The 24,389-nt window shown below is 55.1% G+C and overlaps 1 protein-coding gene across 2 annotated transcripts; it reads right to left on the reverse strand.

The window, feature by feature from the left end:
* LOC8056667 (riboflavin biosynthesis protein PYRR, chloroplastic) lies at positions 1-24,389 on the reverse strand. 2 transcript variants are annotated; one of them, XM_021459294.1, is made up of 9 exons: positions 23,880-24,388; positions 23,330-23,464; positions 22,579-22,678; positions 22,349-22,474; positions 21,954-22,267; positions 21,345-21,464; positions 20,754-20,999; positions 20,472-20,597; positions 1-812 (listed from the first exon to the last, which is right to left on the reverse strand). In XM_021459294.1, the coding sequence occupies exons 1-9, from the start codon at positions 24,321-24,323 to the stop codon at positions 552-554; spliced, it is 1,872 nt and encodes a 623-aa protein (XP_021314969.1). In that variant the 5' UTR covers positions 24,324-24,388; the 3' UTR covers positions 1-551. The 2 variants fall into 2 exon arrangements, with proteins under 2 accessions (XP_021314969.1, XP_021314971.1); XM_021459296.1 differs by lacking the exon at positions 1-812 and adding an exon at positions 20,183-20,343 and having other exon boundaries at positions 23,880-24,389.

Raw genomic sequence — 24,389 nt, forward strand, 5'->3', positions numbered from 1 at the left:
GAAAGAAACAACTAACAATGAATGCTCATTTATTCAACTCTCTTATAAAATAATCCACCCTCCTTTTGCTTCCCTCTATTCTAAATTATAAGACGTTTTGGTTTTTTCGATACATTGATTTTATTATGTATCTAGACATAAATATATATCTAAATCCATAGTAAAACTATGTATCTAGCAAAGCCAAGCCTCGTAATTTAGAACGGAGGGAGTACTTTAAACAAGTATTACCCAACAAACATTTCATCTACTGCTGGCCCAATCTATTAGTCCTTATCAACTTATCAACATTTATCTACCACACTCTATGCATGGCTGTTGGTGTTTCTCCTTTGTGTTTCCTATAGCCCGATGGCCTGATGAAATTGTTTGACAACAGAGCAGGGCCCATGGTATGTTCTTCAGGCATATAGATAATTAACAAATCTCATTTGTGCTCCCTTTCACTAGCAGCATCCACTGTAGCAAACTAGCAACCAGCGCCCAGCCAGACCTTAATGTCTGATCTTGCAATCAACACTTCTGCTAAATAAGATTTGCTCGCCTGCGAATCAATCTGCCGCCCCTACTCCAGCGCTTGCTGGAACCGTCCCCAGAATCTCTGATCTTAACTGCATCAACAATCTACCCAAGTAATTCAGGCCTTCTCCCTCCCGCCCACCACCCCAAAATAAATCGTGAGGCGATGCCTCGACGAGAATAGAGCCAGCAGTTGACAGCAACATATTAGTCAGATGGGGATAAGTTGAAAACTTGCATTTGATAGCTCTATACATCACATCTATTTTTGTAGTCTCCCAATCTGTTCTTACCTGAAAAACAAAAGCAATTCAAAAACCAAGTGAGAACAAGAATAAGGTATGCATATGGAGTAGATATAGTTGTTATTGATACAGTGTACTATTATACCAATAACTAATGGGTCATATCATTTTAAAGAGGTAGTTCTTGCCATAGTTGAAGACCCTACAACTAATCCCTGTAAATAGAAAGAACCGAGATGTTTGGCAACAGGCAATCCATAGTACCATCAACTTTGAACAGTGCAAAGTATGTAAAAGGGAAGTCCCAGGCTAATGATTTTGCACTTATGCTACCAAGTGGTTGCAGTTCAGTTGTTGCTGTGTCTGAGTTAACCAGAGAGGTGGATGAAAACAGAAAGGATGCTACAGTCATTAATATTATTATAAGTAAATTTCGGTGGAACTATAATGGACTTGTCGAACTATAATGGACTTTTGGATGCATTGTGTCGGCGTCTAGACTCGTGATCTAGGCACTAACGAGTATAAGTCTGCGTGACTGCCCAAATTTGGATGGTGATGCAAGTGAGACACAGAGAGTTTATACTGGTTCGGGCCAAGAATGCCCTACGTCCAGTGTGGCTGTAGATTCTGTATAACCTTGCACCCAAAGGTGCTTGTAGTAGAGGGTACAAGCTGGTTGCGAGAGAGGGTAAGTCCCAGGTCTCGGCTTGGTGGTGGAAAGAGTGCGGGCTGCTGCTCTGAGAGAGAGTGTTGTGTGCGTGTGTGTTTTTGAACTTCCTGCCCCTAGCTATGAGTCCTGGCTCCCCTTTTATAGCCTCAAGGGGAGACAAAGATTTACATGAGTTGATTTCCCTGGGTGGAATGGTGAAACCACAGTCCCGACCCTATTGAAGCTGGTCCATCTCGTCCTTGGGGGATGGTCGGCAGTATGGCTGTTCCTGTAGAGTGTTACCGAGCCCTGTAGGAGTCGCGGGGGTCGGGTCGCCGGCACTGCTGCACATGCTGTCAATAGTGGGAAGTGACCTCAAATAGTGGTGCTGATTAACCTCCCTCATTCCCTTCCTACTGTGAGGCAGTACGTCACAGTGAAAGAGGTAAGGGCACAGTGACCAGGGTGGTTGGAATAGTTATCGCCTTGCCCTGCCGCGGTATGGAAGTCGTCGCGTCTATCATATTGTGGGTACGGGCGCCGTGCGGTGGAAGTCTTGCTGCCCAGGCGGAGTGGGGTCCGGCGCCCGAGCCTGGGCGGGGTCGGGCGAGTCGGAACTTGCGTCCGAGGCCCTGAGGGGTCGGGCGAGTCGGAACTTGCGTCCGATGCCCTGAGGGGTCGGGCGAGTCGGAACTCGCGTCCGAGGCCCTGATGATTGTGGTTAGTGTGTTTCTTTGCGTTTTTTATTGCTCTGGTTTGGGTATCCCTTATTATGGTACCCAAGTAGCCCCCGAGCCTCTGAAGGGGTGAAGTCACCTCTTTAGAGGTTCTTTCCTCAGGGACTGTAGTTGACTAGGAGCTTTTTACTTTTCTCCGGGGGGTGCGCGCGAGCGCACCCGCCGGGTGTAGCCCGCGAGCCTTTTGGAGGAATGGTGTTTATTCCTTCAAAGGCTTTTACCCCTTGACAGCTATAGTCTGGAGTGTTTTAAGGGATAGGTTGCGTGTTCTTTACACGTAGTGCCTGTTCCCACGGTGCGAGGAAGTCCCCGAGCCCTTTCCCCGTAAGGGTCGATCAGGTTCTTTCTCGTCTTGTAATTACGTCCCTCATTCTTCCTTTCGCTCGGAGGAGGGGTGGGTCGTGCCGTACTACCCTCGATGGGCGAGTGACGACGCGTACTACCCTCGATGGGCGAGTGACGACGCTTCCCGGGAGCTGCAGGCGGGTAGATCCGAGTGGATTGTCCGAGTCCCATTCGATAGGGGTCGGCTAGAGGCCTTATGGGCACATCTCAAAAAGTACCCGAGGGCAGTCACGGTGGATGTCGGAACCGTTCGTTAGGTTCCGAGGGCTCGATGCCTCCCTCGGTGGGATCCCACTCACGTGATACCCGCATGGGTCTCGGATATGACTTGTAAAGGCGCGCCGACTCCCTGTTGGGCTCGAACCTTGGCCTCTATTGTGCTCATCTCCAGTCATCCCTCGCTCAGTCATCCTGAGGCGACTGTTCGAACCTGTGTCGCAGGTTAGTCTCGCAACCTCTGGAACGTAGGTGGCCATGGCCTGGGGATTTTGGGCCTCGAAAGGCTTTTTTCAGACTTGTTTTGTAGTGTTGGGGGTCGGGCGAGACGGAATCTGCGCCCGGCGGGAGACCGCCTTGCAACTTCAGCTCAGGGTCTTGATGGGGTCGGGCGAGACGGAAAACTGCGCCTGACGGAGACCTTCCTGCGACGCTTGGTCCGCGGTGGGTCGGGCGCCGCGTCCCCTGTAAGGAACCGCCCTGACATAACTTTTCAGGGCGCTTCTTTTGAGGCGCGGCGCGCGGGGACTCGAAACGGCTGTGCCGTCTCGCCCCGGCTTGATGGGACGTTTCGTCTGCGAAATTAATGCGCGCGTGCGGCGGGCGCGGGAATCGGAGGGAGTTGGCGCTTTGAGTTTTTCACCTAAGTGGGCGACGGTTGCTCTCTCTCCCGCTTGGCCTTCCTCGTAGGGGCGTGGTCGTGGCTCGCCCCCTTCTATAAAAGCGGCCGCTGGGGGTTTGGTTTCTTTCCTCTAGCTCCTGCGCCACAAAACCTTTGCCTCCTGTCCCTTCTTCTGCTGCCATCTCTTCCACCTCCACCGCGCAGACTCTCCTCTTCCTCCCGGAGCCATGGCCGGCGTCAAGGCGTGGCCGCCCAGCAATGTAACCAAGTCCGCACTGGAGGCGCGCGTGAGGGCCGGGATTCTCCGCCCTCTCAAGGACGTCGGTTTCCCGGAATGGATCGTTCCTTCGGCGAACGACTGGGAGCCAAACCCGCCGCCGGGCTATGTGGTTTGCTTCCTGTCGTTCTTAGACCGGGGGTTCGGGGTCCCAGCCGGTCGTCTGATCCGGGCGATCCTCCACTACTACGAGGTGGAGCTGCACAACCTGAATCCCAATTCGGTGATGCAGGCCGCCGTCTTCGCCACGGTCTGCGAGGGGTTCCTGGGGGTTCCTGTCAACTGGAACCTCTGGCTTCACCTCTTCAAGGCGGACATGTCGGCCCGTTACGTGGGGAAGGAGAAGATCCCCCTGCGAGCCGGTGGCTGTACGCTGCAGCTTCGCCAGCAACGGTCCGGATTATACATCTGGAGCACGATGCCGTCGTCAAACCGGGGGTGGCAGAGCGCGTGGTTCTACCTCCGGAATGATGGTGGTCTTCTGCCGAGGTATACCGGGAAGATGGTGACAGAGGCTCCCCAGAAGTGGGTGTGGGGTGCTCCGGCCGAGGAGCAGAAGAGGCTCGCCCCGCTTCTTGCGGGGCTTCAGAAGCTGCGAGAGGCACGAGTCACTGCGGCCACGGTGGCGATAGCGTTCCGTAAGAGGAGCCTGCTTCCGCTGGCGCAGCGCCGGGTGCCCATGTTCGAGATGACCCGGGACGTCCCTTGGGCAGGGACGAAGATGTTAGCCGAGCCGATATCGGCCTCGGACATCACCGCCCGGGTCGAGAAGACAACGACCCCGGAGATGAAGAATTCCCGGGTGGTTCCGATGCGCCCTGAAAAGGGCTACATTTCCCTGGTAAGAAGGTGTCCTTTATTTCGATTTCTTGCCCTCGTTCTTTCTTTCGCCTGATTCCCTGTTGATCCGTCTGCTCAGGGGATCGGGGCCGTCAAGGACTCCCCACCCCCTGTCCCAGAGGACAAAGAGATCCGGGCCAAGAATCGGGCCCGGAACGAGGAGCAAAAGAAGGTCAAGGAAGGCAAGAAAGCCAAGGCGGCACGAAGGGCGGAGAGGCGGGAGATCGCCTCCAAGAACCGTCGTGAAGCCGAGAAGGCGGGGGTCGCCCCGCCTCCGTCTCCTGAGACTTCAGTCTCGGAGATAGAGGGCGGGGGCGGCGACGTCGACTGGCTCGACGAGCTGATGGAGGAGGACGACGCAGTCCCTCCTGCCGGGGGGATCGAGGCCCCGAAGGGGTCAAAGGCCCAAGGTGGGTCGGAGACCCCCGAGGGGACCCGGGCGCCGGGGGGCGGGCAGCCCGTCCCCAACATCGTTGTGGACGACGAGGACAGCGCCCCTCGTGAAGATTCAGCCCCCGTGGGCCTCCAAGAGGGGGAGAAGGCGTCGGAGGCCGAGCCCGAGGAGGCCCCTCAATCGGTAGCGCCGGAGGGTCCGGCCGAGCCTACCCCAGCGTCCGGGACGGGAGTTGGTGCCCCCGTGGAGGTGTCGCAGGCCGAGGCCATCATGGTGCCCCCTGCGCCGTCGGCAGGCGAGGCGGGTGTCAGACCGTCGGCCCCTGGCGCCGCGGGAGACCCCAAGGAGCCCCGGGCTCCCATAAGAAATCTGCTCCCCGGGCGAGGTAAAGATAGGATTCCTGATCCTTCTGCCGATTTTTTGTTTTTCTCTTTCTTCTGACTTGATGTTGTTCCCCCAGCCGTAAGCAAAAAGCGCCTTCGGTGGCGCTGGCCCCCCTGAAGGCTGTGAAGAGGGGGGCTCAGTCGACTCCCGGGTCGGCTAGGCCCGCGTCGCCGCCGCCTCCAGGCTACGAGGAGGCAGGGCGCCACCAGGGGCAAGACACGGGGGCGCCGAAGCCCCTAGGACCGGAGGGGACGGCCCTTGCCCCCAGGGCCGCGCCTCCTTCGGGAGATGCTGATCTGGGGGGCGCGGTCCGACCTGCGCATACCGAGGGAGGCCGAGCCATCGTGGTGTCCAGCGCGGCGCCCGAGGCCCCCGCGGCGGGAAGGGAGGAAGATGCCGGATGGGGCAAGAGCCCCGTAATCTGGCCCAACCTCGGCGATGCATGTTCAATCTCGTGGGCCGTGACATGTTCAATCTGGCTCAGGTAAGATTTTCACCCGTGTTGTGAAGTAGTTTTGTCCTTGCTTTGCGATATTAACTCCCTGTGTGACCTCTGATCTTGTAGGCGCTCAAGGCCACCTCCCTGGAGAAGTCAGTATTTCTCCGTCGGGAAAGGGATGCCAGGGCGTCCTTTGAGAACGAGAGGGCCGCCAGAGAGGCGGCAGAGGGAGAGCTCGCGAAGGAGTGCGAGATTTCTGCCGAACTTCGGCAGAAGTGCTCGGCATTGGCCACCGAGGCTCGGGAGGCCCGGGACAAGGTCGCCCCCCTGGAGGAGAGGATTGGAGTCCTTGCCCAGGAATCTGAGGTGCAAAAGGCGGCGGCTGAGGGGTACAAGGGTGAGGTTGCTCGGCTTGAAGCTTTGCTCGCCGAAAAAGACCTTGCCTTGAACCAAGCTCAGACCGACCTAGCCGGGACTCTGAGCCAGGTGGCCCGCTGGCATCAGAGCTCGGCGCAGCACGAGAAGCGTGCCGAGGGTAAGACTTGCGCCCTTTACCCTGGACTCCTTTATACTTTTTGAGTTTGCCTTTCTTGACTTTTTGCTTCTTACTCTGTTTTTCAACCAGAATTGGAGAGGAAGGTGGTCGAGACGGCCTCTACTGCCGAGGCCCTGCAAAAGTCCCTCGACGCCGAGGCTTCGGACCGCTCGGCTCTTGAAGCCGTGGTCACCTCGGCGTGTGAGGGGCTCGGGGTATCGGTGTCGGGGTCGTCGCTGCGCAGTCGGATCGAAGCCCTTTACTCCCGGGCCGGGGAGAAGATGAGGGAGGCACTCCACACCGGGGTGAAGAAGGCCCTGGCGGTGGTGAGCTCTCACTATGCCGGCATTGACTTGCCGGCGGTTTGTGAGGGCTACGTTCTCCCTGATGACGAAACAGATGCCCAGGAGGAGGTGCAGAGGCTTGACGATGCCGCGACTGTCCCTGGAGACGCCTTGGCCGCCTTTTTCGACGATGAGGCGGAGCTTCCCCCCTCGGGGCTCAAGGACCTGGGCAGACAGGGCAGTAGGATTCTTAGTTTACTTTTCTTTTTGTGGGTGTTGAGGCCGGTGGGCCTCGTAATATGTATATACAATGTTAATGTAGATATTTGTATGAATGCTCTTTTTGAGCTTTTTCCCTAAGTGTCTTATTTTCTTTCTCTTTATGCCGATCCGACCTCGGCAGCGCGAGGTCGGGTGAGCTACTTAGAGTTTTGCGCTAGCCAGGGTACCCGAGCCTAAGTGCTTTTCCTTTTTCCCTTGGTAGTTTTTAGAAGTCCGAATTCGTTCCCCGAATCTAAGGTGAGTAGAGGCGGTCTTTGCTCGTGAGTGCAGATCCTTTCTCGGGCTCATGCCTTAAGATTTAGGGGACGGATTTTCGGTTTCTTAAGTCTTTTTAGGAGGGAGGAGGAAGACCTTGGGTCGGGGTTCTTCTAACTTGCGCGAAAGAAGAAAAAGATTCGGAGTCGACATAGGGGGTTCCCCCCATGTAGCCCCCGAGGGAGGCCCGGACTCTGCTTGGCAGGACCGAGGCTCTCTGATAACTTAAACTTTGATTTATTCCTTGAAGGTAGTGAATGAACAAAGAAATTTTTACAAAGTTCTAAGGGTAAAAGCGACGTAGCTGTTCTATGTTCCATGCGTTTTTGAAGACCTCCCCAGCTTCATTGGCGAGCTTGTAGGTGCCGGGTCGGAGAACCTCGGCGATGACGAAAGGTCCTTCCCAGGGGGGTGTGAGCTTGTGACGCCCTTGTTGCTCTGTCTGAGCCTTAGCACCAAGTCGCCGACTTGAAAGGCTCGGCCTCGGATTCGTCGTGCGTGGTATCGGCGGAGAGCCTGCTGGTATTTGGCAGAGTGTAGGAGGGCTACATCCCTGGCTTCATCCAGCTGGTCCAGCGCGTCTTCTTGGAACGTTTTGCCGCTATTTTCGTCGTAGGCTTGTACCCTCGGGGACCCGTACTCCAGATCAGTGGGGAGGACAGCTTCCGACCCGTAGACCATGAAGAACGGGGTGAAGCCTGTGGCTCGGCTTCAGGAGGTTCTCAGACTCCAGACGACGGCTGGTAGCTCTTTGAGCCACCTTTTTCCAAACTTGTTCAGACGGTTGAAAATCCTGGGCTTCAAACCCTGGAGGATCATGCCATTGGCACGTTCCACTTGACCGTTGGTCTTGGGGTGAGCCACTGCCGCCCAGTCCACACGTATGTGGTGTCTGTCGCAGAATTGCAAGAACTTTCGCCCGGTGAACTGTGTGCCATTGTCGGTGATTATGGAGTTCGGTACTCCAAATCGATGGATGATGTCTGTGAAGAACACCACTGCTTGCTCAGCCTTGATCCTTGTAATGGGTCGGACTTCGATCCACTTGGAGAACTTGTCGATTGCGACAAGCAAGTGTGTGAAGCCCCCGGGCGCTTTCTGCAGAGGCCCGACCAGGTCGAGGCCCCAGACAGCGAAAGGCCAGGTGATGGGGATCGTTTGCAGGACCTGAGCGGGCAGATGTATCTGCCGAGCATAAAACTGGCATCCCTTACAGGCCCTGACGATCTCTGTGGCGTCGGCTACGGCGGTGGGCCAGTAGAAACCTTGTCGGAAGGCATTTCCTACCAACGTCCGAGGTGCGGCGTGATGGCCACAAGCCCCCGAGTGAATGTCCTGTAGGAGCTTGACCCCCTCTTGACGTGGGATGCACCGCATGAGGACGCCCGAGGGGCTTCGATTGTACATTTCCCCATCAAGGAGGATAAAGGTCTTGGCACGACGAGCCACGCGCCTTGCTTCGGCCTGGTCCAGAGGCAAAGTGCCGTCGACCAGGCATTGAAGCAAAGGGTAGCGCCAGTCGGGCGACTCGTCATGTGCAAGTGGCTCTGGCTCGATGTCCATGGCCTCCTGTTCTTGAGCGGCAGTGTCTTTAGGGTCGGAACTCTGTTCGCTTGGGGGTTCGTCCGACCCCCCGTCGTCCTTGTAGTCGACGGAAGGCTTGTACAGATCGCTGACGAAAACGTCCGGGGGGACCGTGGCCCGCACGGATGCCATCTTGGCGAGCGCGTCGGCGGCCTCATTATACTTCCTTAACACGTGGTTAAGTTCGAGGCCGTCGAACTTTTCTTCCAGGCGTCGAACCGCTTTGCAGTACGCGTCCATCTTGGGGTCATGGCAGCTAGACTCTTTCATGACTTGATCGATGATGAGTCTAGAATCGCCTCGGATGTCGAGCCGTTTGATCCCAAGCTCGATCGCGATGTGGAGACCGTTAACAAGGGCCTCGTACTCTGCTGCATTGTTCGAAGCAGGGAAATGGACCGGATTGCGTATCGCATCCTTACCCCGAGGGGTGAGATGAAGACAAGGCCCGCGCCGGCCCCAGTTTTCATCAAAGACCCGTCAAAGTACATGGTCCAGCACTCGTGCTGGATTTGAGGTGGCGGGAGCTGAGTCCCAGTCCACTCTGCCACAAAGTCTGCCAGAACCTGGGACTTTATGGCCTTGCGAGGCTCATAGGTGACCCCATCGCCCATGAGCTCTATGGCCCATTTGGCAATCCTCCCGTTGGCCTCTCGGTTCTGAATCACTTCTCCCAAAGAGAAAGATGAGACCACTGAGACTGGGTGAGATTCAAAGTAATGTCGGAGCTTACGCCGGGCCAACACTACAGCGTAGAGTAATTTTTGGATCTGTGGGTATCGGGTCTTTGTGTCGGAGAGTACCTCACTGATGAAGTATACCGACCTTTGGACTGGCAGGGCGTGCCCTTCTTCCTTCCTCTCGACCACGATAGCTGCGCTGGCCACCTGATCAGTGGCTGCGGCGTAGAGAAATAGTGGTTCCCCCTCGGCGGGGGGTACAAGGATGGGAGGGTTGGTGAGCAGAGCCTTGAGCTTGTCAAGGGCTTCCTGGGCCTCGGGGGTCCAGGAAAAGTGCTCAGATTTCCTAAGTAACCTATACAGAGGCAGCCCTTTTTCCCCGAGGCGAGAAATGAAATGGCTTAGGGAGGCTAGACATCCCATTACCCTCTGTACTCCCTTTAGGTTACGAATGGGGCCCATATTCGCGATGGCCGAGACATTTTCTGGGTTGGCCTCGATCCCCCGCTCAGACACAATAAACCCAAGGAGCATGCCTCGGGGGACCCCGAAAACGCACTTTTCGGGGTTGAGTCTGATCCCTTTCGCCCTAAGGCATCGGAATGTTTCTTCCAGGTCGGCAACCAGGCCGCTTGCTTCCCTGGACTTGACGACAATGTCGTCTACGTAAGCCTCTACCGTTTTGCCTATAAGGTTCCCAAAAACCTGGAGCATACACCGTTGATATGTAGCCCCCGCGTTCTTGAGGCCAAAAGGCATGGTTACGTAGCAATACATTCCGAAAGGGGTGATGAATGAAGTCGCGAGCTTGTCGGACTCCTCCATCTTGATTTGATGGTAGCCGGAGTAAGCATCAAGAAAAGACAAAATTTCACATCCCGCGGTGGAGTCGACTATCTGATCAATACGAGGCAATGGAAAGGGATTCTTTGGACATGCTTTATTTAAACTAGTATAATCTACACACATCCTCCACTTCCCATTTTTCTTTTTAACTAGCACGGGGTTGGCTAACCACTCAGGATGGAATACCTCCTTGATGAATCCGACCGCCAGCAGTTTGTGGATCTCCTCCCCGATGGCCCGACGCTTCTCCTCGTCGAATCGGCGCAGGCGTTGCTTCACGGGCTTGGAGCCGGCTCGGATGTCCAAGGAGTGCTCGGCGACTTCCCTCGGTATTCCAGGCATGTCCGAGGGACTCCCCGCAAATATGTCGGCGTTTGCGCGGAGAAAGTCGACGAGCACCACTTCCTATTTGGGGTCGAGGCTGGAGCTGATCCTCAACGCCTTGCCCTCAGAGGTTCCGGGGTCGAGAAAGACTAGCTTAGTTTCCTCCGCCGGTTCGAAGTTCCCGGCGTGACGTTTGGGGTCGGGGATGTCCTGGTCGCAGTCGCCGAGGCCGGTAAGGATGGCCAGAGACTCTGCCAGAGCCTCGGCCTGCTCGACGCACTCGACGTCGCACTGGTAGGCGTGCTGGCTGGTCGTGCTGACGGTGATGATGCCCTTTGGCCCTGGCATCTTGAGCTTGAGGTAGGTGTAGTTAGGGACGGCCATGAACTTGGCGTAGCATGGTCGTCCCAGGATGGCGTGGTAGGTCCCTGGGAACCCAACCACGTCGAAAGTGAGGACCTCCCGTCTGAAGTTGTCGGGGGTCCCGAAGCAGACGAGCAAATCGATCTGTCCGAGGGGGTGGGCACGATGCCCCGGCACCACTCCGTGGAATGGCGCGGTGTCGTTTCTCAGCCGGGACTTGCTGATCCCCATGAGGGCCAGAGTCTCGGCATAGAGGATGTTGAGGCCGCTGCCTCCATCCATCAGCACCTTAGTGAGTCGGGTCTCGGCGATGATGGGGTCGACGATCAGAGGATAGCTCCCGGGATTGGGGATCCGATCCGGGTGATCCTGTCTGTCGAACGTGATCGCGCTCTCGGACCATTTGAGGTACGAAGGCGCGGCCGTGCTGACTGCGCAGACTTCTCGGAGTTCGCGCTTCCTCTGACTCGCAGTGAGGCGAGCCGCTCGTCCCCCAAAGATCAGAAGGCAGTTCTTGACCTTGGGGAAATCCTCCCCCCGGAGGTCGTCGTCCTTGGGAGGCTCTTCGGCACTCTCTTTGGTGATGATGTCGGTGTAGTACCGACGGAGGACGGTGCACTCCTCAAGGGTGTGTTTGGTTGGCCCCCTGTGATAGGGGCACGGCTTCTTCAACATTTCGTCGAAGAGACCGGGGCCAGCAGGAGCCCGCTTGGGGTTCTTGCGCTCTGCCGCGGCGACCAGGTTGTCATCCGACTGTCCTTGCTTCCCCTTGCGACCCTTCTTCTTCTTCTTTGGGTCGCGTGAGCCCGAGGCCTCGGTGGCCTCAGCCTTCTGTTTCCCCTTGGCTGCGCTGCCGGAGAAAATGGCGCCAACTGCTTCTTCGCCTGAGGCAAAGTTGGTGGCGATGTCGAGCAGCTGGCTAGTGCTCGTGAGGGTCTTGCGTCCGAGCTCGTGTACGAGCTCTTTGCAAGTGGTGCCAGAAATGAAGGCTCCGATGCCGTCGGAGTCCGTGATGTTGGGGAGCTCGGTGCACTGCTTGGAGAATCGCCTGATGAAATCTCGGAGGGACTCATCAGGCTTCTGCCGGCAACTCCTGAGATCCCAGGAGTTCCCAGGGCGCACGTACGTGCCCTGGAAGTTCCCAACGAAGATCCTAACCAGGTCGGCCCAGTCGTGGATCATGCGCTCAGGAAGGTGCTCGAGCCACGCCCTGGCCGTGTCGGCTAGATGCAGTGGGAGGTTGCGGATGATGAGCAGGTCGTCATCCGCTCCGCCTAGCTGGCATGCCAGGCGGTAATCCGCCAGCCAGAGCTCAGGGTTAGTTTCTCCTGAGTACTTGACGAGGTTGGCGGGCTGTCGGAATCGCGCAGGGAACTTGTCCCTGCGTATGGCCTCGCTGAAGACGCGGGGACCCGGAGGCTCTAGTGACGTGCTTCGGTCGTGATCGGGGTCGTACCTCCCGCCTCGGCGCGGTCGGTAACGTCGGGACTCGGCCTCGTCCCTGTCACGTCGCCTGGCCTCGAGGGTGGCCCGTACGTCCGCGTCAGCTCCGACGCGCTCGTGTACTGACGGGGCCCTGTTGCCCCCTTGTGGGTTAGGGGGTGGCAGACCCTGTATCGTTGGTGCCTTGTTAGGAGGGGGTCGGTCTTCCCGGCGTCTCGAGCCGTGGGATTGTGACGCAGAACTTTCCGCGTTTTGTACCACAGCGTTTTGTACCACAGCCTGCTCCAGGAGACCTCGTAGTCCCTGGCGCACTCTCCTTCCTTCAGGAGTCGACGGCTCGGGCATGGCTCTGAGGAGGAGGGCGGCGGCCATGACATTCTGGCTGGCCGTGCTGAAGACCGGGGCGTTTTCCCCTTGGTCCGCGACAATGCGACGGTTGACGTCACGGGCGCGACGTCTGGCTTCACCCCCGTCTCCTCGGCCTGACGGCTCTCGGACCAGGGCCTCGCGGAGTTGGCAGAGGCGTGTGCGCTCTTCTTCGAGCCTGGCCTCCAGCTCATCGAGCTGTGCGAGGTCAGGACGGTGTCCCCCAGCGGGGGCAGATACTACCCCACGGGCTCCGGGATTGGTTCCGGGAGTTGGATTGGGAGGTGGAGTTGCGTCCTCTTGCCTAGAGGGCCCTGCGTCCCCCTGGGCGCCATGCGGCGTGCCTCCGACTTCTAAGTTGAAGCACTCTCGTGACGGGTCGTAGCTTCCGTCGTCGGAGTCGGAGTAGCCGAGACAATAGTTGCTGGCCTCCAAGAAACGCATGAAGGTCTCCGGGTCGCCACACCCGGAGAAATCAGCGCCAGCCCACTCGTCGTCGCCCGAGGTGAGGTCCTCTGGGTATGATGAGACGGGCGGTGTGGAGACGAGGTCCAGTGTAGACCTCAAGTGGTGTCCTGGAAGTTCCGCGTACGCACTTAATGAAGTGCTCACGGAAGAGGCGTAGGTGGCGGCGGCATTCCTGAGCCCAAAAGGTAACTCAGGAGGTGCCGCTGCCACTCCTTCATCCGTAGGTGGAGGAAGACGGGACGTTGAGGCCCCTTTGTCCCCCTTGCGGGGGACGGGCGCGGGCCGTGCCTTCCCCTTCGAACGGGATGGGACGGGCGGTCGCGATGATCCTCTGTTGGTCCTGGGAGCGGAGCTTGATGCCCCGCGAGCCCTTCCTCTAGCGCTTGTCGCGCCGGAGGAGCGGGCGACCTGGTGAGGAATATGCGGGGGGAGGACCGGACGGACCCTGGCCTCAGTGGTGGGGTCGGAGATCCTAGATCTCTGACGCCCCCGCCGGGCGCCCCCCGCATGGTGTCCCGAACGGTTCCCACGCAACGACTGTGGCGGGATCGGTTCGGAACTGGGCTCGGTATCACCACGTGGCGGGAGGAGGACCATGTCATAGCCGATCCGAGGGACATGAACTCCAAACTTCCGAACATCATGATGGTGCCGCGGCGGAGTGGGTGAAACCCGTCTGCCATCCAAACCTTCCTAGTAGGGACAGGTGAATGTCACGCAGAAGGCCCCTACCTGGCGCGCCAACTGTCGGCGTCTAGACTCGTGATCTAGGCACTAACGAGTATAAGTCTGCGTGACTGCCCAAATTTGGATGGTGATGCAAGTGAGACACAGAGAGTTTATACTGGTTCGGGCCAAGAATGCCCTACGTCCAGTGTGGCTGTAGATTCTGTATAACCTTGCACCCAAAGGTGCTTGTAGTAGGGGGTACAAGCTGGTTACGAGAGAGGGCTAAGTCCCAGGTCTCGGCTTGGTGGTGGAAAGAGTGCGGGCTGCTGCTCTGAGAGAGTGTTGTGTGCGTGTGTGTTTTTGAACTTTCTGCCCCTAGCTATTAGTCCTGGCTCCCCTTTTATAGCCTCAAGGGGAGACAAAGATTTACATGAGTTGATTTCCCTGGGTGGAATGGTGAAACCACAGTCCCGACCCTGTTGAAGCTGGTCCATCTCGTCCTTGGGGGATGGTCGGCAGTATGGCTGTTCCTGTAGAGTGTTACCGAGCCCTGTAGGAGTCGCGGGGGTCGGGTCGCCGGCACTGCTGCACATGCTGTCAATAGTGGGAAGTGACCTCAAATAGTGGTGCTGATTAACCTCCCCCATTCCCTTCCTACTGTGAGGCAGTACGTCACAGTGAAAGAGGTAAGGGCACAGTGACCAGGGTGGTTGGAATAGTTATCGCCTTGCCCTGCCGCGGTATGGAAGCCGTCGCGTCTATCATGTCGTGGGTACGGGCGCCGTGCGGTGGAAGTCTTGCTGCCCAGGCGGAGTGGGGTCCGGCGCCCGAGCCTGGGCGGGGTCGGGCGAGTCGGAACTTGCGTCCGAGGCCCTGAGGGGTCGGGCGAGTCGGAACTTGCGTCCGATGCCCTGAGGGGTCGGGCGAGTCGGAACTCGCGTCCGAGGCCCTGATGATTGTGGTTAGTGTGTTTCTTTGCGTTTTTTATTGCTCTGGTTTGGGTATCCCTTATTATGGTACCCAACACATTGTAGCTTTCAAGCATGTATTTATGCTACAGGACTCTTGAAAATTCTTACAAATACTAAATGAAAAGTGGAAGTGCCGAAAATGATACTAGATACATAGGTTCCTCTTCTAGATATCTTTCATCAGAAGGTGTCAAGGGCGTCAAGCCCTAGGGTGGCCGGCCCTCGACTACGTAGGTCGTAGTAGCGGTCCGTCTTCTAGGGCGAGGTTTTACCCCTCAGCAGCCTAGGCTTGGGAGTTGGGAGGAAGAAGATAGATTAGATTGATAATACTTTGCTTGCCTTCAAAGTACCAGTTACATGGGAATAAATAGTCCTTGCTGGGAATAAAAATAGAAACTAATCTCTCATCAAACTTTGGGATACTAATATCCCATGCCTAATCTATCCGCTCGGTGGACCGGCCGGCTCCTGGGCCATGTCTACGGCGAGCTGGGCGCGCTCAGCCGCGCGCCTGATGTCACGAGCGCTACGTCTCCTGGTGTAGGTCCACCCGTACATGACATCTCTCCCCTCCTCCTGGACCAGCTTGTCCTCGAGCTGGAACCTGGGAAACGCTCGCCGAAGGTGTCCCAGTCTTCCTAGGTTGCTACCGAAGCCGGTTTGCCCTTTCAGCGAACTAGAACCTGACACACGCCGCGCGACAGGCGAGTGCGGACGACGTTGTCTGGCCCTAGGACCGTAGCGCCATTGTGGAGGATCAGCAGGGGCGGAGGAGCAGCTGGAGGAGCACCCTCCCATTTCTTCAAGAGCCTAACATGGAAGACGTCGTGGAGCCGAGCTCGGGGCAGAAGTGCAACACGGACGACGACGGCATTGATGACCTCCATGACCTGATAGGGCTCGAAGAAGCGCGGTTTCAACTTCCCGATCACAGTGTCGGGGAGGGAGGCAATGGGACGGTGACGGAGGCGTAGCAGTACCCGGTCGCCCATGGCGTAAGTCACTGCGCGGTGCAGCTTGTCGTAGTGCGGCTTCTGGACCGCCTGGGCCTGTTCCAGTCGGAACCAGACATCTTGGAGGAACTCTTCGCGCTCCGCCATAGTCTTTGCCACCGCAGCAACCCGGGCCTCCCCAGGCTCGTGTGAGCGGATGGTGGGGGGATCACGGCCGTAGACGATGCGGAACAGCGTGTCGCGGAGGTCTGGTACGCCGTGTTTTAGATGAACTCCACCCAAGGGAGCCATCGGAGCCATTGGCGTGGACGATCACTGGTGAAGCAGCGTAGATACATGGTGATGACGCGGTTGGTCGCTTCAGTCTGACCATCCGAGGCCGTCATCATGTGCAGTCGTCATGTGCAGTTTGGCCCCCCATGAGCCCCATTAGCCCACACCAAAATGTAGAAGTGAAGATGGGGTCCAGATCGGACACCATGGACTGCGGCATCCCATGGAAGCATACAATGTCGGAGAAAAAGGCCTGAGCGACAGACTCTGCAGAGTATGGATGGATGAGCTAGTGGCATAAAATGACAATATTTGCTGAAGCAATCCACCACGATCAGGATGACAGATTTGCCCTGAACTTATGGCAACGCCTCGACGAAGTCCAGCCCGATGTCAGTCCACATCACCGTCGGTACGGGCAACGGCAGGAGGCGGCCTGCGGGGTGGAGATGCTCCGACTTGCACCGCTGACAATGCCGAAACGGCGCCCGTGCTATCCTCGGTGTCGCGGCGAGACAACGCGTCGGCGACTGTGTTCTGTGCACCTGGCTTGTACTCCATGGCAAAGTCAAACCCGAGGAGCTTCTCGACCCAGTGATGTTGTGGGATCGTTGCAAGCCGCTGGTCCAACAGGAACATCAGACTGTAGTGATCAGTCTGCACCGTGAAGCGGCGGCCCCAGAGGTACGGGCTCCAATGGCGGATTGCGTGGACGAGACCGATGAGCTCCCATTCGTAGGCGGCGAGGGAGCGGTGACAGGGAGCCACCAGGCGGCTGAAGTAGGCGATGGGGTGTTTGTCCTGGATGAGCACCGCCCCAAAGCCATGGGTTGACGCGTTGCACTCGACGACGAACGGCTAGGCGAAGTCAGGCAGTGCTAGACCGGCGCTGATGTCACCATAGCCTTGAAGGCCGTGAACGCCGTCGCGGCCTCTTCGGACCAGATGAAGCCCTCCTTGAGGAGCACGGTGAGAGGCGCCGCTATCGCACCGTAGTTGTAGACGAACTTGCGGTAGTAGCCCGCAAGGCCTAGGAACCCACGCCCTGCATGCGCCGAGCGGGGCTATGGCCAGTTGTGGACGGCCTGCACCTTTATAGGATCCATGGCGACGCCGACGTTGGAGATGATGTGGTCGTGGTAGACGATAGAGGTGACACCAAATGTGCATTTGGACAGCTTGACGAAGAGGTGGTGGTGGCGTAGGATGGAGAAGACGACACGAAGGTGGCGCAGATGATCCGCCCAAGACGAACTGTAGATCAGAATGTCATCAAAAAATACAAGTACGAACCGGCGGAGGAAAGCGCGCAGGACATCGTTCATCAGCGCCTGGAATGTGGTCGGGGGCATTGAATAGCCCAAACGGCATCACAAGGAACTTGTACAACCCTTCATGTGTGCGAAAGACGGTCTTGGCGATGTCCTCGAGCGCCATCCAGACTTGGTGATAGCCGGAGAGGAGGTCGAGCTTGGTGAAGTACTTGGCACCGTGCAGTTCATCGAGCAGCTCATCAACCACCGGAATCGGGAAGGCGTCTTTGACTGTGATGGCGTTCAGAGCGCGATAATCAACGCAGAAATGCCATGAGCCATCCGCCTTCTTGACGAGGACCGGTGAGGAGAATGCCGAGGAGCTCCGCCAGATGAGCCCTTGTTGCAGCATGGCGGTGCACTGCCGCTCCAGCTCGTCCTTGTGCGTGGCCGGGTAGCAATAGAGGCACACAGCCACCGGCTGAGAACCTGGCTAGAGGATGATGTGATGGTCACTGCTCCGAGGAGGTAGACCACTAGGCTCGGCGAAGAGGTCAGAGAAGCCCTCGAGCAGCTCGTCCAGCAGCGACATCATGGTCGTGGTCATGTGGGCACTAGCCGCCGTCGGCCCAAGCAGCCCACACCAGCACAACTCGCGGCCCTAGAGCTGGAAGGTGACGGTGCAGGTGCTGAAATCCCAGACAATGGGTCCCAGCGTTGCCAGCCACTGGGTTCCTAGGACCATGTTGAAGCCAGCGAGGGGCATGATGTAGAGGTCAGTGTGGAACGGCGTGTCGTGGATAGAGAACGTCGCGTTGCGCGCGACGCCCACGCATGAGACGCGCTCACCATTGGCAACGGTCGTGGTGAGGCGTGGTAGGAGCTGAAGAGGCAGGCTGGTGAGTTGTGCCGCGTCCTCCGAGATGAAGTTGTGTGTGGATCCGGAGTCGAGAAGCGTGACGAGGCAAGTGGTGCCCAGCTGGACGTGCACCTGCATAGTGTCACTGAGGCGAACACCGGCGATGGCTTGGAGGGAGAAGACGGGCGACTCCTCCAAGCTTGCATCCTTGGCGTCCTTGGTCGTCATGTCATCATCCTCTATGGTGAACTTCTTGTCGCAATTGTAACAGAGGCCGAGACGACGACGCTCCTCTTGTTCTGCCGACGTGAGCCGCTTGATTGGCGGACGACCCTCGATGGCGGCCGGCACAGCGGTAGCCCCTTTGTTGGTCAGTGGTGCTGGAAGGAGCGGGCGTGGAGCAGCGGCCGGAAGCAGAGGTCAGGCGCCCATGCGGCCCGCGGCAGTCGGTGCCACTGTGTACTGCTCCCGCAGCTCCAGCTGACGGGCCAAGCTCATCGCGGCCGCCAAGTTGTGCACCTACACGTCGAGGCTGAGTGGGGGCAACAGGCCGCCCATGAAAAGTTGGACGCGCTGCGCCTCGTCGAGGGGATCGGCCCGAGGAAGCAGGGCCTGGAACCAGTCCTAATAATCGGCGATGGTGGTGGTGCGGCGACAGTCAGCGAGCTCGAAGAGGGTGCGGAACGCAGGGGCGGCCGGTAGCAGAGGTTAATGAGCTCCTTGAAACGGTGCCATGACGGGGTACCCTCGTCCGTTTGGACTTGAATGTACCACATCTGAGCGTCTTCCTCCAGATTGTACGAAGCCATCCAGACCAGCAGATCGGACTTGCCATCGTACCTTGGGAATTCCATCTTTTGGAACTTTGGGGGCCGGTCGACGAGGGGGGGGCGCCGTCGGCGTGCTAGGAACCCGAAGACGACGAGTGATCGTTGGAGAGGGCCATGATCGCCTGTGTGTTGGCATCGACAGTGGCCTACAGGCCCTTGATTGTCTCCACAAGGGACGCCATAGTAGCTTTTAGATCATCGCCCATGTTGCTGGCGCGGGAGGACGCTGGTGACGGTTGCTGGAGTGGCAGCGTGGGGTGGAGTGGGCGGTTCGGCGGCTAGTGGTGGGGAAGGGCTGGTGCGGGAAGATGAGGATCGCCGGGATCATGATACCAAGTTGTCAAGGGCGTCAAGCCCTAGGGTGGCCGGCCCTCGACTACGTAGGTCATAGTCGCGGTCCGTCTTCTAGGGCGAGGTTTTACCCCTCACTAGCCTAAGCTTGGGAGTTGGGAGGAAGAAGATAGATTAGATTGATAATACTTTGCTTGCCCTCAAAGTACCAGTTAGATGGGAATAAATAGTCCTTGCTGAGAATAAAAATAGAAACTAATCTCTCCTCAAACTTAGGGATACTAATACCCTTGCCTAATCTATCCGCTCGGTGGATCGGTCGGCTCCTAGGCCGAGTCTGCGGTGAGCTAGGCGCGCTCAGCCGCGCGCCTGATGTCACGGGCGCGATGTCTCCTGGTGTAGGTCCGCCCGTACATGACAGAAGGGTGATGACATATTTTGTTAGGTACCAGTAAGCAAGGTCCCTTCATCACTGGTACCAGTAGGCAGTAAGCAAGGTCCCTTCATCACTTCCCACTACAATCAGTTAAAATAGAAATACAATTATGGCTGTTCATCATTTGGTGTAAACCCGTGCAACACGTGAAACCAGCCCATTGAAACGGGTCTGTGGGTACAGGTTGAGCAAAACCATGGTTTGAACCAGTCAAACCGTCTAGTAGATCCATCATCGACAACCGACGACCCCTTGTCTCGCTGGGCCTGCCACTAACCACCTCCCTAACAGCAGAGTCAAGGTTGACTGGCACTCCAGCGGCCGAGCTCATCATTGCACACGGCGCAGAAGGAGCGGACGCAGCGGGCACTGAAGAGATCGAGGGCGCCGACCTTGTCCGTGCTCCAACTGCAGCATTGGCATGACTGGCCGCGATGCAAAAGCGATATCGTGGGTCCTCATGACCCTGTGTGTGGTGTCCGGGGACCAAGCCATAGCCCTTGCTAAGGCTCCACGCGACAGCGGTGAGACAAACGTGATGTAGGGCAGTGCAAGGATCTCCATGTGGTTGGCAGGTTCTTGGACATGCTGCGAGTGGCCGCGGGGTCGTCGTCATCAGTGGCCAGCTATCAACATGGTTGCGCAGGGATTTGCTGGTGCTAGGGACGGGGAGCACCTCGCTAGCGCCAGGGACAGCCTCCTCTATCTCTGATTTCAAAACGCATACACCAGTAAACCAACCCATCTAACCCATAAGCATACGGTTTGGTTTAGGAAACTGCCCAAACCCGTACTAAACCACCATTGAACAGCCATAATACAACAATCAGACATACCAGTTCAGGGAACCCTTTTTGTCGGGTCCTTCCTATTCTAGCAGCCTCTTCAGGACTCTTTGCTAGCTTTATTTCTTGAACAATGTCTCTTGCTTGGGGATTGTCAACACCAACAAACTTGTGAGCCTGAAAGAAAAAGAGTTATGAGCTTATAGACAGTCTGAATAATGATGTTACATGGTTATAAAGAAAATGGAACACATGTTGGCACATTATGATAGAATCCCTATCCATAGCAACGTGGAATTTCACAAATGTAGCAGCCATGAACAGAAGACAAACCTGGTAATAGTATTCCACTGTTGGCCATGTGAAGTAATCTCCATTTTCATCAGGCATGTGAATTGGATGAGGAGAAAAGTTTGAGAAAGCCCCAAAAATATCCCATGTCTTGTAAAAGGAAATAATATTTGCTTCATATGGAGATACTTCTGGATCAACGGAAGGTATTTCTTCCACGGATGGTATAACAGGCGAAAGATCAGGAATGGGTTCGATGAATCCACTCATGAGCATGTCCCTGTCAATCTGCACATTTATACCCCACAGTTTTCAGTCAAAAAGAGCTCCACATTTATAGGGAGAAAAAATATGTAACAGTTATGAACTAGTGGCAAAAAACATAAATATGCCCACAGCATTGCATGATATACTTAGATATCCAGCAGTAGAACTGTAGAAGAGGTTACTAAAACTGGACAGGAACATGAGGATTGTTAAATTGTATCAAGGAAACATGGGACACTGATACAAAACATAGATACAAAGGAACATATGCAAAATGAAATGCCTATTAACAGGAGCTCAATGTTTCAATATTTTAGTTTCATTGATATGCATATAGAGTGTATCTGAACTTGAAAAATGGTTCACCTGCTCGTACGAGACATCAATTAAATTTATTGCCTGAGTCATTTGATTCATCCCTAGATCACCAACTGGCGTTGGTGCATTTAATCCCCCAATTATTTTGGGAGCCCAGAATGCATAGACCTGTCAAATAGTGCAAGAGAATTAGGGAACACCTCACACCCAATTAGGGGGGGTGGCTTTCATATATATAGTCAAGTATAACTTGGAGTACAAGTAACATGATATACATGTGTTAGACTATACACATCTCTAATAGCGATTGTAAGTTATGAGTTCATACAGAATTCTACTACATAACAAACACATGATGACATGGGGGATCTCAAAAAAATGTAAGACAACCAATAAATAATAAAAGTGAACTGGATGATGTTCATGACTCCTCTAACATTCACATGTGATATATAGATACCATGAGATGTAAATGAAAAGGAAGCTATATATTCTATCCATCCAAACATATATTGCTTGTCTAGTTTCCTGTTCATTCCACTAACACTAAGTTTCTACTTATGAACTATAAATACAATTAAAACCAGGATACAGCTAACTTAAATGCAGCAAATGAACACACAAGATGTCATAGACGATCTTGCAAAAAAGGTTCACCTTATGGATAACACTTGCAGCTATAGCAGAAGCAGCTAGTGTCCCACCACATTCCCATAATACAGCAAGATAACCACGATCATAACAATATGACATAACATTTCTTGGATTCAGCATGTCAAACTCTACTACTTCAACACCCTTCATAGCAAGCTTCTTTTGAAAATCTCGCCGAGCACCTCTCTGAGTTGCAACAATTGTATAGGCATCGTTAACATTCCATAAATTTGCTTCGTCTGGAAGGTTAAGAGACTGTGACATCACTATACGCACTGGAACATGCCCCTTAACATGCCTTGCAGTTAATCGAGGATCTATAATAGAACCAAAAGGTATTAGTTTTGAACAAACACCATTAGTTACAGTTAATAGAATATTGCATCATATTGTCGCACCATCAAAACGCACTGTATTTCCACCAACAATAACAGCATCGCTTCTGCCACGCAATTCAAATACACGCCCTCTCGATGCTTTGCCACTTATCCAAGAAGCATGTCCACTACTTGCTGCTATTTTTCCTGCATATTATTGAAAGTCAAAATTCTCTGAAGGTATAAATCACTTTGTGCATATTAATAATTACCCCAACTAATATTAACAAGCAGAATAACATATATCTCACCATCTGCAGTCATAGCATACTTCAGGACGGAGAAAGGGACATGAAAGGCAGCTCTGTAAAGCAATGGAGCATTTACAGTGAGGCATGACTTCAGAGCTTCCTACAGTCAACAACTTAAAAAGTTAACAAATTGGTAAAATTCAAGGACATATGGCGTGCTTGTTTCAAGCCCAGGCAAGATTTCCTGGCTCATCATGCATCCCCAGGCATCCGATTTCAGTCGCTTGGGAATCCATCTGCTTGGGAGGGTAGGAAGCAAATAGGCAAATAGTGCATATATTCTTCGGACCTACTCATTAGAGTACCACACAAACAACACAAGAAAAACCTGGTGTTCTTAAAAAAAAAATCCTATGATAGTTGCCAATAGTTATACTCTTAGTTGTCAGCATGTAAAATGGTCATGTTGTTTTTTTACTTGTTATATTAATGATATATCTCACATCCAATCTACTCAATACCTAGAGCAAATAATTCCAATGATCGTGTCTTCATTGAACTTCAACTTCTAAACTTTGAAAAAATTAATAGATGTTTTCATAATTTTGTTCTCGTGCCATAGTAAACCTACAGACTTTACTTTTTCATGTCATCCCGCTAGTGCCAAATTTACAAGATCATAACTTCGAGTTGAGGAAGTCAGGTGACAGGCATGAGTAAAAAAATGCACAGTTGCAAAGATGCAAAATGGTATCAATAATGTACACTAATAGCAATCAAACATTAAAAAAAAGTATAAGCAAAGAGTCACCTCAAACAGTTTACTCTGCAGATCCTCCCCCACAACATCAACTTGAATGCCTTCGCTTCGTAATGCTTGAATTGCCTTCCCTCTCAGGTGCTTCAAGGGATGTCTAAGACCCACCACAACTCTTGTAATTCCTGCCTACTAAAATTATTAGCAAACTTACATTGAGGACAACTCGTCAAGTTAATGCCAGTGTGTTAGACTAAGTGTATTGCAACAGGGTTCATATGGACAAATGCACAAGGACCAAATAAAACCTCACAACCATGTTTGGTGACAGAGACTAATCCACAAGACAGATTGTTGATTAGGTGCTGGGACAAGAGCATACATCGTTGATTGTCCATTCATCTCCTGATGATTAATGATTAACATAATGGTTCAAACCCCCGAAAGTCTCACTATGTATAGGACCCTGGCCCAGGTGTTACAATACTAGCCCAATTGGTTTCATGACATCTGAAAACTGAGGGAGTCTGAAGTGCATTTTCTAAATATCAAACTCGGATGAACATATGGGAGCGTATATAGGAAAGGCAATTCCGTAGAGCACCTGGACGAGGGATCCGACGGCTGTGTTGTCCCCAAAGCAGTCCCCAGGCTCGAGGTTGAGATATGCCGTGCTGCCGCACGCGTGCTCACCGGCCTCCTGTGCGGCGAGGAGCTCAGCGCAGGGCGTTCCCTGCGCGTAGAGGAACCCCTCGCCGACCACCCAGGAATCGGTGCTGTCGGTATTGGGCTGGGGCCGCGCGATGACGCACCCGAAGTTGGGGTGCGGGGAGGTGAGTCCCGCGGAGCGGTCGGCCACGTCGGCGGCACGGCGGAGGAGAAGGGCGTCGTTCGCGTGCGAGGAGTGAGAGGCGGGCACGGAGGAGGCGGCAGCGGCACGTGCGGTGGGGACGCGGTGGCGCGTGTGGAGAAGGAGGTGGAGGAAGGATGGGGCCGCTCGCGCCGGAGCGGGCGCGGCGCCGCCGAGCAGCGGCTGAGGGGGCGGCATGTTCTGCGGGAGTGCGGGTGCGGCTGGGGCTGGCCGCCGGCTGGGAGCCTGGAAGTGGACTGGTGG

Source organism: Sorghum bicolor, chromosome 4 (assembly GCF_000003195.3).
Source record: "Sorghum bicolor cultivar BTx623 chromosome 4, Sorghum_bicolor_NCBIv3, whole genome shotgun sequence".
Lineage (NCBI taxonomy): Eukaryota > Viridiplantae > Streptophyta > Magnoliopsida > Poales > Poaceae > Sorghum > Sorghum bicolor.